Source organism: Callithrix jacchus, chromosome 1 (assembly GCF_049354715.1).
Source record: "Callithrix jacchus isolate 240 chromosome 1, calJac240_pri, whole genome shotgun sequence".
NCBI classification, from domain to species: Eukaryota; Metazoa; Chordata; class Mammalia; order Primates; family Cebidae; genus Callithrix; species Callithrix jacchus.
The window spans coordinates 144,492,881-144,507,225 of record NC_133502.1 but is presented as its reverse complement, the minus strand read 5'-3'; the positions used below and the strand labels follow the sequence as shown (position 1 = coordinate 144,507,225).

Below are 14,345 nucleotides of genomic sequence, written 5' to 3'. Positions count from 1 at the left end.
AAGATGGGGTTTCACCATGATGGCCAGGCTGGTCTTGAACTCCAGACCTCAGGTGATCCACCCACCTTGGCCTCCCAAAGTGCTGGGATTACAGGCGTGAGCCACCACGCCCAGCCGTCGTATGATTTTATAGTTGAGGAAACAGGCTCAGCAAGGTTAAGTGACATGTCGAGGGTCTCAGACTTAGTAAGATCCAAAGCCTATTCATAATCTAGGTGGCTTTCCCTCTGTGACCTCACTGGACCATCCACAGCAAACATTTGTAGTAGTTGAAGTAGATGTGGTATGCCTGTTGTGCAAATGAGGGATACTGAAGGTCAGAGATGGCAAGTAACTTTCTCAAGTGGTTAGATCTCAAAATCAGGCTTCCTCATCTAGATGCTTATAAAATTACATCATACTATGTTACCTGAAAGCTTGAAAGCCTGTGTTTTCACCCTAGAGTATTTCAGAAGAATTGATGAACGTCTCTGGTGCTGGTCTGCAGACCCAGAAGGAGAATTTGTTTCTAGAAAGGAACAGTGCTCCAGACCCTTCCCACTTTACAATAAATTTATTCTTAGAGTAATATTTTAACTTTAGCCTCTACTTCTCCCTCAGAAGTACAGCCACAGGTCCTTACAGGATGGGGCCTGGTCTTGGACTCATTTGTGGCCTGCCCTCTGGCTTAGTGCTTAGCATAAGTTAGTGTTCAGTCCTGGTTGTTTTCAAACTAAAGGAGGCATGGGGGCCTGGGGTGACCTTGCCTGAAAAATGCAACGGCCAAGGTGATTTCACAGCAGTTTTCAGTGACTTCCATGAAGAACCTTAGCAGTGGCCCTGCATCTCCAGAGAGCTGACTTTTGTCTTGAGAGGGAAAATGGATTTAAATAGCAAGGAAAAATTAGGTTAGCCATAAGGAAGAACTTAGAGTAGTTAAGGGGGCTTAAATTCTGAGACAATCTGTCAAAGAAGGTCACTGCTAGAGGATTTTAAAATTGTTCAAGGGGCAGGTATGTCTGGGTTATTAAGTGAAATCATGAGATACTCCCTCATTTTTATGGTTCAGATGAAACATGTGAAATCCAGAAGCAGTTCTTTTACAGGAATAGAGAGTGAGTGGGCCTCATAAGACTGTTTCTCAGTCGGGCCCAGAGAGCCTAGGGGCCCAAACGAATCAGGCGGGAGAGTTTAGCACTTCCCCATCTCCACCCCGGACTAGAGGACACTCTGTTCCTTGTGTCCCTGACCCCCAATGATAATAACTGACCTCTTTTTTATTTTTTTGAGACAAAGTCTTGCTCCATCGCTCAGGCTGGAGTGCAGTGGTTCTTTCTTGGCTCACGGCAACCTTCACCTCCTGGGTTCAAGCAATTCTCCTACCTCAGCCTCTCAAGTAGCTGGGACCACAGGTGCACACTGCCATGCTTGGCTAATTTTTTATGTTTTAGTAGAGACAGGGTTTCACTGTGTTGCTCAGGCTGGTCTTGAACTCCTGAGCTCACACAATCCACCCACCTCTGCCTCCCAGAGTGCTGGGGTTAACACGCATGAGCCACTGTGCCTGGCCAATAATAATGGACTTTTATTGAGTGCCAAGTTTGTGCCTGGTATGGTACTTTGTGAACTAGTGAGCCCCATGCTGCAGACAAGACAACTGAGACTTAAAGAGGTGAAGTCATTTGTCCAAGATAACACATGCAGTCAACCCCTAGAGCCCATGCTTTTTTTTTTGCTTTTTTTTTCTCCGACACTGAGTCACACTCTATTGTCCAGGCTGGAGTGCAATGGTGCAATCTCAGCTCACTGCAACCTCTGCTTCCTAGGCTTGAGCTATTCTCATGCGTCAGCCTCTTGTGTAGCTGGGACTACAGGCACATGCCACCATCCCTGGCTAATTTTTGTATTTTTAGTGAAGATGAGGTTTCATCATGTTGACCAGGCTGGTCTCAAACTCCTGACCTCAAATCATACACCCATCTCAACCTTCCAAAGTGCTGGGGTTACAAGCATGAGGCACCATGCCTGGCAGAGCCCATGCTTTTAACCACTGTTCAATACTTCCTGACATTGGCAGCATACCTTTCCCCTCTTTTTAGAGACATACCTTGCTTTGCGCCACATGTGTCAGTTGCCACACAGTCAGGACTCTTTCCCAGCACATGTGGCCAGGCCTCTATCACTGCCTGTCCTGGCCCAGGTGCATGGCTTGAGACTTGAGGTTTTAGGAAGAGTCATGCTGCAGTGTGAACTTCTCTGCCATCATCCACTTGTCTCCCTTCCTTTGAGATGAGAAGGATGGAGGTGTGGGCAGCTCCGGTTTTCCTCCCTCTCTGATGTAGAGCAGCTTCCCAGTTCCTTTTGATGACAGCTGACATCCATGTCCTGGGGAGGGGAAGGTAATCAGCCGAACAAGTAGCCTTTCCATGTTCTACCCTTTTTAAAGGGCAGTGAGGGTGCAAAACAAATCTCATCCCTCTTACAGCCATTTTCTTCTTTTCATTCCCCAGACAACGGCAGGTCATGTTCAGTTCGACAACTGCAACTTTGAGAATGGGCACATCCAGGTCCGTGGCCCGGGGACTTGCCAAGTGAAGTTTTGTACCTTCAGAAACACACATGTCTTCCTACACAATGTTCCTCTGTGTGTCCTGGAAAACTGTGAATTTGTGGGCAGCGAAAACAACTCTGTGACTGTTGAGGGTCACCCATCTGCAGATAAGAACTGGGCCTACAAGTATCTGCTAGGGCTTATCAAGTCTACACCCACTTTTCTCCCCACAGAGGACTCTGACTTTTTAATGTCCCTGGACCTAGAGAGCCGGGACCAAGCCTGGAGCCCAAAGACCTGTGACATTGTTATCGAGGGCAGCCAGAGCCCTACCAGTGCAGCCTCTAGCTCCCCAAAACCAGCCTCCAAGGCTGGCTCACAGGAGGCAGAGGTGGGTAGTGATGGCGAAAGGGGGGCCCAGACCCCAGACAGCAGTGATGGAGGCCTGAGTCCCAGCGGTGAGGATGAAGATGAGGACCAGCTGATGTACAGACTATCCTACCAAGTACAGGGCCCACACCCTGTACTGGGGGGCTCCTTTCTGGGCCCACCTCTACCAGGAGCATCCATTCAGCTGCCCAGCTGCCTCGTGCTTAATTCACTGCAACAGGAGCTGCAGAAGGACAAGGAGGCCATGGCACTGGCCAACTCTGTGCAGGGCTGCCTCATCCGCAAGTGCCTCTTCCGGGACGGGAAGGGAGGTGTCTTTGTCTGCTCCTATGGCAGAGCCAAGATGGAAGGAAACATCTTCCGGAACCTGACTTACGCAGTGCAGTGTATACATAATAGCAAGGTGCTGTCATGGTTTTACATTGGCGAGGGGGGTCCTGCGGCTATAGGTAGGAAGGGTTTGATGGAGCTATTTTGCATTTAAAAAATAATTTTCTTTGAACTTATTAACACACACTTGACATCATGTCCATCATTTGATTTGGAAAGGGCAAAAACAGTTTTCCTTATTTCATAGAAAGAGAGGCCCAGAGAGAGAAGGTGGCTTACTCAGGGTCACATAGCAATTTAGGCAGAATTGAGACTAGAAACTCGGGTCTTCTGCCCCTTTTGACTATGTCATGCTGCTGCTCACACATCTCACCCATGTCGGAGTAGGAGAAACAAAGTCTTTGTCCTGAATAAGAGAAAATTCAGGGAAATATGATTACTACCTTCACGTCAAACCTGAGTGAGGTTGTTGGGAAGGCTCCCCAGAAGAAGAAACCTCTGTGCTAGGTAGAAAGAGTAGAAGGTCTGGGAAAAACTGGACACATGTGATGAGAAGGGGGTGGAGAGTGAAGGTGTCCCAGCAGCAGGGACATCCTGTGCCAGGGCCTGGGAGTGAGGTTGAACCATGCAGCGGGGGTAGGTTGAAGGATGAAGCTAGGGGTGAGCAAAAGCTATCTTGCCCAGGCCTGGAATCCCCCTTGAGACATTTGGACTTTATGCTAAGAACAGTCCTTCTAGCCACTGCTGTAATCAACACCTTGTATATGCTGGCACTTAGGGCATCGCAGAACAATCTGCAACTCTAAATGGTTGATGACAGGAAGACCTTCTGAAGGGAAAGATAAACCTTGCAGAAGAAAGCATGGCATAGCACCAAGGATTGAGTCTTTACCTCTCCACTAATTCACTGTGAACATTACCTTCACTTCTGTAAAATAGAAATATGCATTCCTGCTTTTCTTCTCTCACTGGTTGTTGGAGGGTCCCATGCCATAATACTGGCGGAAGTCCTCAGTAAACTAAAGAACATTGTACAAAGGTCATTTAGGAGTGTTGCAGGCTTCTAGAATGGCTAATAGCAATTGATTTTAATTAATTTAAATTTAATTGTGTTTTACCCAGCCCACTTCCAAAGAGAATTTCAGAAGGTGTCACTTTGAAAGTATAATGCAAAACTGCTATACACGGAATAAAAGAAAATGGCCAAATAAAAAGGGAAAGGTGATAGCTTTGCTGTCATGAGTACCATGATGAAAGGATCTGGTTCAAGCCCTCAAGGAGGGCATTCTTCCTTGCATAGTTATTGAGAATATGGCTTTCTAGTTAAATTGTGGCTCTGCCCCTTAAGTCTGCGGACTAATGTTACTACCTTTCTCCAAGGCATGATGAGGATTAGCTAAGGTCACATATGTGAAGTGCTTAGCAGTGTGCCTGGTATATAGCAAGTGCTTGATAAGTGTTTTAATTAATTTTTTTTAAGACTACTGCAGTCCAGTTTGAGAGGCTCTATGGTAGAGGTAAACCATGGGTGGCATAGGAAAGGGAGTACCTGACCCAGCCTCGAGGAATGAGAGAAGGTTTCTTGGAGGAACAGTGCCTGGACTGAGCTGCACAAGAAGAATAAGGGTTGGCAGGGTGAAGCCATGCGGCAAAGGAGGTGTGTGTGAGGGCCCAGAAGTAAGAGAAGATTTGATCCTTGCTCCTCTGCAGAGGGCCGTCACTGGCTCTGCCCTCTAGAACATCCCAGATGCTCATTTGGCAGATGCTCAGATGCCTTACATAAAATGGTAAAGGCTAGCAGGAGGAGCCTGGTTGCTTGAGGCTCCAAAAAGAAAAGTGTCACCGACTGATTTTCTTCTTTATGTGTCATACATTTTAGTTGGAAATCAGTTAACTCATGTAGGACAGTAGAGACTGAGGTCAGTAGTATTTTGTTTAGAAATGGGCACACCTCTTCTTTTGCCTGGCTGTTAGGGGACTGGTCTAGTTAGGAGCTGAGCCCATTTGAATCATAGCAATGATATGATCATCCTTAGTGTCCCGCAGGCTTCAGATCCCTCCAGTTACCTTGTGCTAGTTTTCTCCACTTCAGGTCATCCTTTGTACCCACTCCTCAGAGAGGTGATGTCTCCCTGCTCTCGCCCTCCCCAGCAGTAGACTGCATTATTTGTCACCCTGCATGATGGCAGGGTTTCTCTCTTGTCCTGGGTCATCCTTCGCCTAGGTAGTGCTGTGTCTGTGGTCTTGAGAGTAGGACTTTTTCAGTGACCCTGCCTCTACCCACAGCATTAGGGGAGCTCTGATGATCTGGGCCTAAGATACATTCCTCCCACCATCCCCAGAGATAGTTTTTTCCCTGTTCCCCCATGTGTAAGGTTTGTTCTATAAGAAAATTAGGAGGAGCCAGGCTCACTGGCTCACGCCCATAATCCCAGCACTTTGGGAGGTTGAGGCGGGTGGATCACAAGATCAGGAGTTCAAGACCAGCCCAACAAACATGATGAAACCCCATCTGTACTAAAAATACAAAAATTAGCCAGGCGTAATGGTGTGCCTGTAATCCCAGCTACTACTCAGGAGGCTGAGGCAGGAGAATCCCTTGAACCCAGGAGGCGGAGGTCGCGGTGAGCTGAGATCACACAACTGCACTCCAGCCTGGGTGACAGAATGAGACTTCAAAGAAAGAAAGAAAAGAGAGAGAAGAAAGAGGGAGGAAGGGAGGCCTGCACGCATACAGGCACGCACACACACATACACGAGGGGTTGATGCCTCTCTCACTTATGCCCCCCAGCCTGCATCAGGAGGGCACTCTCTAGTCTTTGATCTGCCCCCACTCTTTCTCCATGAGCACCTAGTGAAGTCCACAGAGAAGTGAGCAGATGCAGCTACTCCCAGGGTTTCTGTACTCACAGTAGTTCGCAGCTGGTCTTTAACAATGCATCAGAAATGTTAGCTGAGTTCTCCTTACTGGCGTGCATGGCCCCAGGAGCCCTGCATTATGCAGGCAAGTGCTCAGGCCTCATCTCCTTGGAGGCGCCTGTCTTTCTGTAGCGTTCAGGCTAGCTGGTTGTCCTGCAGCCTCAGCTCTGATGGGTTCTATGTTTAGTAGGTTATGTTTGTGTATATTATCTTCCTTCATCCTAAGCAGATGCTGAAACCTTACAATTTATACTCTTGTTCTGCTTCAGTCTTCACAGAATTTTATCCTAATGCAATATATTAGTAGTAGTGCACAATTTATAATAATATATTTTATTATTGATCTATAATTGTTTAAGACAGCTTAGATAGATGTATTACAGATTTTTTTATATACTGTCATCCTTTGGTATCCATGGGGGCTTGGTTCCAGGATACCAAAATCCACAGATGCTCAAAAGCCTTATATAAAATGGTGTATTATTTGCACATAACCTGCACATATCCTCCCATATTTCAGTCATCTCTAATTATAATACCTGATACAATGTAAATGCTATGTTAATAGTTCTTATACTGGGTTTTTAAATTCAATTTTGTTTTTGTAACAGGATCTCACTCTGTCACCCAGGCTGGTGTGCAGTGGTGCAATCTTGGCTCACTGCAACCTCTGCCTCCCTGATTCAAGCAATTCTCCTGCCTCAGCCTCCTGAGTAGCTGGGACTACAGGAACCCACCACCATGCCCAGCTAATTTTTGTATTTTTAGTAGAGACAGGGTTTTGCCATGTTTTCCAGGCTGGTCTTGAACTCCTGACCTTAAAAGATCTGCCTGCCTCAGTCTCCTAAAGTGCTGGGATTACAAGCATGAGTCACTGTGTCTGGCCTGGTTTTTTTTAACAATGTTTATTGTTATGATTATTTTTTAATAATGTATATTCAGTCTACAGTTGATTGAACCCCTGGTTGCGGAACCCACAGATATGGGGAGGCAACTGTGCTTATTAAATATAAAAAGAAAATGTAATTGGAAATACATCCCTTTAGTAGCAGGTTGCTGGGTTATGGTACCTTGTTTGAAGGACGTTTTCTTATACCAGGGTTTGTAATCATCCCTTAGTTTAGAGGCTCAGTAATTACTACCCCAGGGTAATACACCATGAAAGATTCAGGATGTGCAAGAACAGGCCTTTGTTTTATAAATTGGAAGGGAAGGTGGGAGAGGAGAACCTGTGTGGTACCTTACTCTCCAGGCCGTCTCAGACAGGTGGATTTTAGTGAAGATGCATTGGAAGTGGTGGATCTGGAACTTTATTTCATTAAAAGTAGCTGCCCCTGCCAGGTGCAGTACCTCATGGCTGTAATCTCAGCACTTTGGGAGGCTGAGGCGGGTGGATCACAAAGTCAGGCAATCGAGACCAACCTGGCCAACGTGGTGAAACCCTGACCCCATCTCTACTAAAAATAAAAAAAAAATAGCTGGGTGTGGTGGTGTGTGCCTGTAGTCCCAGCTACTTGGGAGGCTGAGATGGAATGGTTTGAACCTGGGAGGCAGAGGTTGCAGTGAGCCGAGATCACGCCACTGCACTTCAGCCTTGCAACAGAGCAAGACTCCATCTCACAAAACAAAAAACAAAAAAGGTAGCTGCACCCTTGACCCCTGGGGAAATCTTCATACAACCTTAGTGCATATAGAGTCTGAAGACCACTAAATCCCATGTTCCCCTAAGTATCCTTTCTGTGCCGTCATCCAGGTATGCGGCTTGCAAGTTCTGAGTATGGAGCACAGGGCCAAGCTTTGATCCGGGTTTTAGTTAAAGGACCAATGTGGGCCAGGCATGGTGGCTCTCGTGTAATGCCAGCAGTTTGGGAGGATTGCTTGAGCCCAAGAGTTTCACACCAGCCTAGGCAACATAATGAGACTCCATCTCTATAAAAAATACAAAAATTAAAAACAAAATTATTTCAGCCCACATGCATAATAAAAATAAAAATAAAGAAAAGTACAAGCATCATACATTAATGGTGGCTACTATTTTTTTCAAGACCATAAAAATTCTGTTATGTTTCCCAACTTGTGGGAAACCTGTCTCTCAGTATACATGTAACAAAATTTCTCCCATACCCCATAAATCTGTGCAAAAACAAAACAGGCTGAGGTGGGAGGATCACTTGAGCCTGGGAGGTGGAAGCTGCAGTGAGCTGAGATCACACCACTGCATACCAGCCTGGATGACAGAGCAAGACCTTGTCTCAAAAAAAACACAACAACACAATGTGAGGCTGGTAAGGAGGCTGCAGGGCAAAGCCAGGTGGGGCTTGGAGATGGCTGTGTCCTGGGAGCACACTGTGGGCGCGTGGCTATGCCAGCATTGAGGCGTTTCTCTCATCTGCAGGGTAAACTGCATGGATCAGGTGGTGAGGAAAAGACTCAGGGGTTTCCGAAAATATCTTTGTGAAAATAAATGGCTTTCTCTTTTCTGCTTAGATCGTCATGCTCAGGAACGACATTTACCGCTGCCGAGCGTCAGGCATCTTTCTTCGCTTGGAGGGTGGTGGCTTGATTGCCGGCAACAACATTTACCACAATGCAGAGGCTGGCGTAGACATTCGGAAAAAGTCCAACCCACTCATACTGGTACTGTTCTTTGTGTTCCCTCCCTGTTCAGAGTGCCTCTTGGTTTTCAGAAACCTTTACTGAGGACGTTTAAATACACGTTGCCCTCTATTTCTGTGCTTCCTGTTTGCAGGTGGCCCCTGCTCTGTCTTCTGTGTCTCCTCGTGACTCTGTCTGTCTTTCTCTGTATTAGCAGTAGCTTTGGACAAGTCATTTTCTGGCCATCTCCCCATTAATAAAGAGGAGAACCAGAAAGACAGGGAAACCTCACAGGGCCCTCAGCCCTCATGTGCTGTGGTTGGCTTTGAGTTTGATAAGGATAAAGAGAATGATGTCTGTCCTAAAGACACTTGGATTCAAAAACAAACAGAAACAACATCAGCGAACCTCAAGTTAGTTTATTCATTTGTGTAAAAGAACATTTAGGATATTTCGTTTTCAAGATTATTTTTTTCATGGATATTGTGAGGCCATATTGAGTCTGATGTTCTACCAGTGTGAAAACTACTTAAAATCCTAGAATATGTGGCCAGTGACATTAGAGACCAGATCTTTTTCTGCTCTGGCTTTTCCTGAGAGGCAGGTTTGGGAGTTGGGGGTTTTTTGTTTTGTTTTTGCACAGATTTATGGGGTATGGGAGAAATTTTGTTACATGTATACTGAGAGACAGGTTTCCCACAAGTTGGGAAACATAACAGAATTTTTATGGTCTTGAAAAAAATAGTAGCCATCATTAATGTATGATGCTTGTTATATGCCAGATACTTTTCTAAGCACTTTGTAGATATTTACTTATCATTTAATGCTTACAGAACCCTGTGAAGAATTATTATTATCCCTATTTTGTAGTAAAGACATAGAGCACAAAGAAGCAAAGGATCCTACCCGAAGTCCTATACCTAGTGACAGAGCTGGGATTTGAATCCAGGCAGTCTGACTCAGGGTTGATGTCTAAACCCATTATATCTTGACTGCCCATGAAGATACAGAGAAAAGGCTGGGCACAGTGGTTTAGGCCTATAATCCCAGAACTTTGGGATGTCAAGGCAGGAGGATTACTTGAGTCCAGGAGTTTGCGACCAGCCTGGGCGACAGAGCAAGACCTTGTCTCTACAAAAAAAAGAAAAAAAATTTTTTTTTTTTGAGACAGAATCTTGCTTTGTCGCTCAGGCTGGATTGCAGTGGCACAATCTTGGCTCACTGCAACCTCTGCCCCCCAGATTCAAGTGATTCTCCTGTCTCAGCCTCCTGAGTAGCTGGGATTGCAGGCATGCGCCAACCAAGTCTGACTAATTTTTGTATTTTTAGTAGAGATAGGGTTTCCATGTTGGTCAGGCTGGTCTTGAACTCCTGAGCTCAGGCAATCTGCCCGCCTTGGCCTCCCAAAGTGCTGGGATTACAGGAGCCACCACACCCGGCCCTTCTACAAAAAAAAAAGTTTTAACTAGGCATGGCAGCTCACACATGTAGTGCCAGATATTTGGGAGGCTGAGGTGGGAGGATTGCTTGAGTCTAGGAGGTCGTGGTTGCAGTGAGCCATGATTGTGCCACTGCACTCCAGCCTAGGCAACAGAGCAAGACCCTGTCTCAAAAAAAAGAAAAAGAAAATACACACAGCTAGCCAGTGTCTTCTGCCAATCCCTTTTCCTCACTGTGTTTCTGCCATGCAGCTGGTAGTTGATGCATGGCCTTGGATTAGGAAATTATTGCCACTCTGGTTAGAGAGATGAGAAGGGTCTGCCTTTCCGAGGACAGAGGGACAGCAGGTAGAAGGGGGAAGGGAGTGGTACATGTTAGTCCTGATGTTGTGAAAAGGTGTAGGGATGAAAACGCTGCTACATATTCCCTTCGGAGCTTTTCAGCCCTGTGCAGGACTTCTCTTAGGCAGTAGTTGCCCTGATGAGCCTGCTGAATCCTTCAGGAGAAATCTGGAAGGAGTAAGAATAAGGAGAATTTGCGCACAAAACACTTGAGAGCCAACTAGAATTTTATTTCTGTGAAATCATTTTGGAAGAGATGCAGCTAACTTCCCAGCTTACAGAGTATAGAATCGGTCTTCAGCTATAAATTAACAATGAGAGTGAGATAATTTTATTATTATTCTAATCTAAAAACATTAAGTCACTGTGCAAAAGCAACTAACTGGAATGGGCAAGAGAAAAACTAGGTTCCAGATCTGGCTTTTCCACAGACATACTATATAATCCTGGGCCTGTTTCCCCATTCACACAAAGAGATATTAGAAAAGAATATCTTGCCAGGTGTGGTGGCTCCCATCTGCAATCCCAACACTTCGGGAGGCCAAAATGGGAGGATTACTGGAAGCCAAGAGTTTAAGACCAGCCTAGGCAATGAAGCAAAACCCTATCTCTACCAAAAAAAATACCGCTAGACATCCTGGCTATGCCTAAAACCTTATGCCCCATGGGACAACTTGGCCCCCCGGTGTCTGCATCCTTGCACTGGCCTTCCCTGAATGAGAAAGGACTAGAAGTCAAGTGACTCTGACCCCTCTGTGGATATGGCCCTTTTAGGATGGCACTTGGCCAACATTTGTTTGCACTGGGATATTGCCCTTCCCTAAGAGGTGGCCTCCCTGGACCCCAGAGGTATGGCCTGGCCAAATGATTGTGTGTTTGGGGGACTTATTAGAGGCTCCAAAAGTTTCAGTAGCCTGCCTTGCAGGTGAAGGGCAAGAGCCCTCCTAAGAGGCTTGGCAGTGAAGACTCCAAACTTCATAGTCTCCCTTAGAGGTTTTGATGTGTGTACTGGTACGGGAAGGGCAGGGCACCAGCATGGCCCGTTCCCTTTTTCAAGGGCTAGGGATCTTACAGTGACATCATTTTCTCCACTGTGTTCATCCCGCCTTGGCTGTGTAGGCGGCAGTTGGGCACTCTGCTTCTTGCTGGCATGTCTGATCCAGCTTCTGTGGTGTCTCATTTTCACTTGCAGTGTAACCAGATCCACCATGGCCTTCGCTCTGGCATTGTTGTCCTTGGCAATGGGAAAGGCATCATCCGGAACAATCAAATCTTTTCCAATAAGGAGGCTGGCATTTACATCCTGTACCACGGAAATCCCGTTGTGAGGTATGTGCTGCTGTTACTCTCCTTCATCTTCTTTAACCTCCTCCCTGTCTTTCCTCCATTCGAAAACACTCCTTATGGAAACAACTGTACAGATGCAAGCAGAGAACAGACTTCACTATCATCCCACCCCAGTAACACAGCTGCTTTTGTGTTTATGTGCCCTTCCAGTTAACTCTGTGTAGGCACGCTATTTGGCGGTCACTACTGAGCACGTCTAACACGGGCAGACTCTGCTCCCTGCGAGCTTACTCTATCCTGGAGAAATGGACACAGAAGTACTCCAAGGCAGGGATGGAACAGAGAGTTCAACTCACCTAACAATTTCAGTTAGTTGATAGTGGTGACTGGGGATGCTGTGTGAACATCCTGGCGCTGCACCTGGCCTCAGCATGAAAGCGTCCTGTGGTCAGGGACTGATAGAAGTGATAGTGATAGGTGGGAAGCAAGAAGTGATAGGTGGGAAGCAGCAGTGGCAGTCCTGGGACCCTGTCTGCCATCCTAGCTTTAGTATGGGCAGACTGTGATAATGCTGTCAGAGTGGTACCACAAGGACAGACTCATTCTGACTAGGAGGAGATCTGACTAGGAAGGCCTCATTTAGGAGGTAGCATCGGGGTTGAGTGTTAGAATATGGTAAGACTTGGAATCGTGGAGATGGAGGTAGGGAGGGGTTGGTGGACGATCCTAGTAAAGGGAACAGCATGAGCAAAGGCAAAAGAGCACAGCAGATTGAGGGGTTAACAAACCATCCACTGTGGCTTCAGAAAAAATCTGACATGGTGTGACAATGGTATAGAATATTTTTAATTGGGATGGTCCCAGAATATCTTGAGCCCTTTGGTCACTGCAGCATGACCCTTAACGTCCTTGTGGCAGACCATCTGTGCCACACAGCAGAGTGGAAAGGAATGATGGAAAGAAAGGGTTCGGCCAGGTGAGGAAGGCCTTATATAGACCAAGCTGAGGCAGGGAAGCCTATTCTTTCTACACAGCAGGGACTCGTTAAAGGCTCTGAGCAGAAGACTCACATGGTTATGTCCATGCTTTAGGAGAATAGCTGGTCTTAATGGGCACAAATATATTCAGAGCATTTTTCACCCCCTGTATTATTCCATGGTACTTGTTTCCATGTTGTTACATGGCCTTTACATTCATCACTTTGGAAAGTTTCACCACATTCCAGTATTTTGATACTCTATAATTTTTGAACCAGACCTAATTGCTGGTTCAAAAATTATGGAATATAATCCTGTTTTTCACTGTTACAGCTTACTAAAAACAATTAGTGGTCACAGAGCTCTTTCTCTTCTTCTGCATTATTGCCTTACCAGAAGAGTGTGTATTTGTATGTATGTGTGCTGTTCATTTAACACACATTCCAGCTACTCTGTATAAGGGGGCAGTTATATACAACCTGTGCAGGCACAGCCCCTGCTCCGTGGAGTTTACAGTCTCATGTCGAGACTCATACTCACACAGCCATGATGGAAGACTCACCAAAATGAGCGCTTTAATAGGGGTTCATGCAGACTGCCCGGAGGAGCTCAGCCGTGATCTCAGCTGAGCATGTCAGGGAGCTGACATTCAAGTTGTGCTGAAAGATAAACAGGATTCTATTGGCAGGGAAAAGGCATTCTGGGTCAGAGGCAGTGAAATTCAGGGTATGTCTGAGAAAATGGTGAGAAATGTGGTGTGTCCAGGCATGAGATGCCAGAGGGATAGTGCAAAGGCGAGTTGCTGCTGGATGCCAGAGGACCTTGAATGCCAAGCGTGATAGGCAGAATAATGGCCCCAAGGATATCCATGTCCTAGGCCCTGAAACCTGTGCATATGTGTTGCCTTAAAAGGCAGGAGGAACTTTGCAGATGAGTGAGTGAAGGACCTTGGGGAAAGATGGGGGGAGATTATTTTGGATTTTACGTGTAGGTCCAATGTAACCATAAGACCCTTATGAGAAGGAAGCAGGAGAATCAGATTAAGGGAGCAGGGGCCAGGCGCAGTGGCTCATGCCTGTAATCTCAACACTTTGGAAGGCTGAGGCGGGCGGATCATTTGAGGTCAGGAATTCGAGACCAGCCTGGCCAACATGGGGAAACCCTGTCCCTACTAAAAATACAAAAATTAGCTGGGTGTGGTGGTGGGCGTCTGTAATCCCAGCTACTCAGGAGGCTAAGGCAGGAGAATGGCTTGAACCTGGGAGGCGGAGGTTGCAGTGAGCCGGGATCACGCCATTGCACTTTAGCCTGGGCAACAAGACCAAAACACCATCTCAAATAAATAAATTAATAATAATGAAATAAAATAAATAAGAGAGCAGGAGATGTGAGGACAGAAGCAGAGGTCAGAGTGATTGAGGCCACAGCCCAAGAAGTACAGGTGGCCTCTAGGAGCTGGAAAGGCTAAGGAATGGATTCTCCCCTGGAGCCTCCAGATAAAACACAGGTCTGCTGACACTTTGATTTTAGCCCTG

General features: G+C 46.3%; 1 protein-coding gene across 3 annotated transcripts in view; it reads left to right on the top strand.

Annotated features, from left to right (window-relative positions):
• Window positions 1-14,345, top strand: part of FBXO10 (F-box protein 10) — a 53,056-nt gene that overhangs the window by 24,884 nt on the left and 13,827 nt on the right. For all 3 annotated transcript variants that reach the window (XR_013535441.1, XR_013535438.1, XM_035252286.3), the window contains exons 3-5: window positions 2,490-3,323; window positions 8,658-8,807; window positions 11,739-11,875. Coding sequence is in view for 1 of the 3 variants with exons in the window: in XM_035252286.3 (XP_035108177.1) it covers window positions 2,490-3,323; window positions 8,658-8,807; window positions 11,739-11,875 (1,121 nt within the window). In the remaining 2 variants the exon portion in view is untranslated. The remainder of the gene's footprint in view (window positions 1-2,489; window positions 3,324-8,657; window positions 8,808-11,738; window positions 11,876-14,345) is intronic.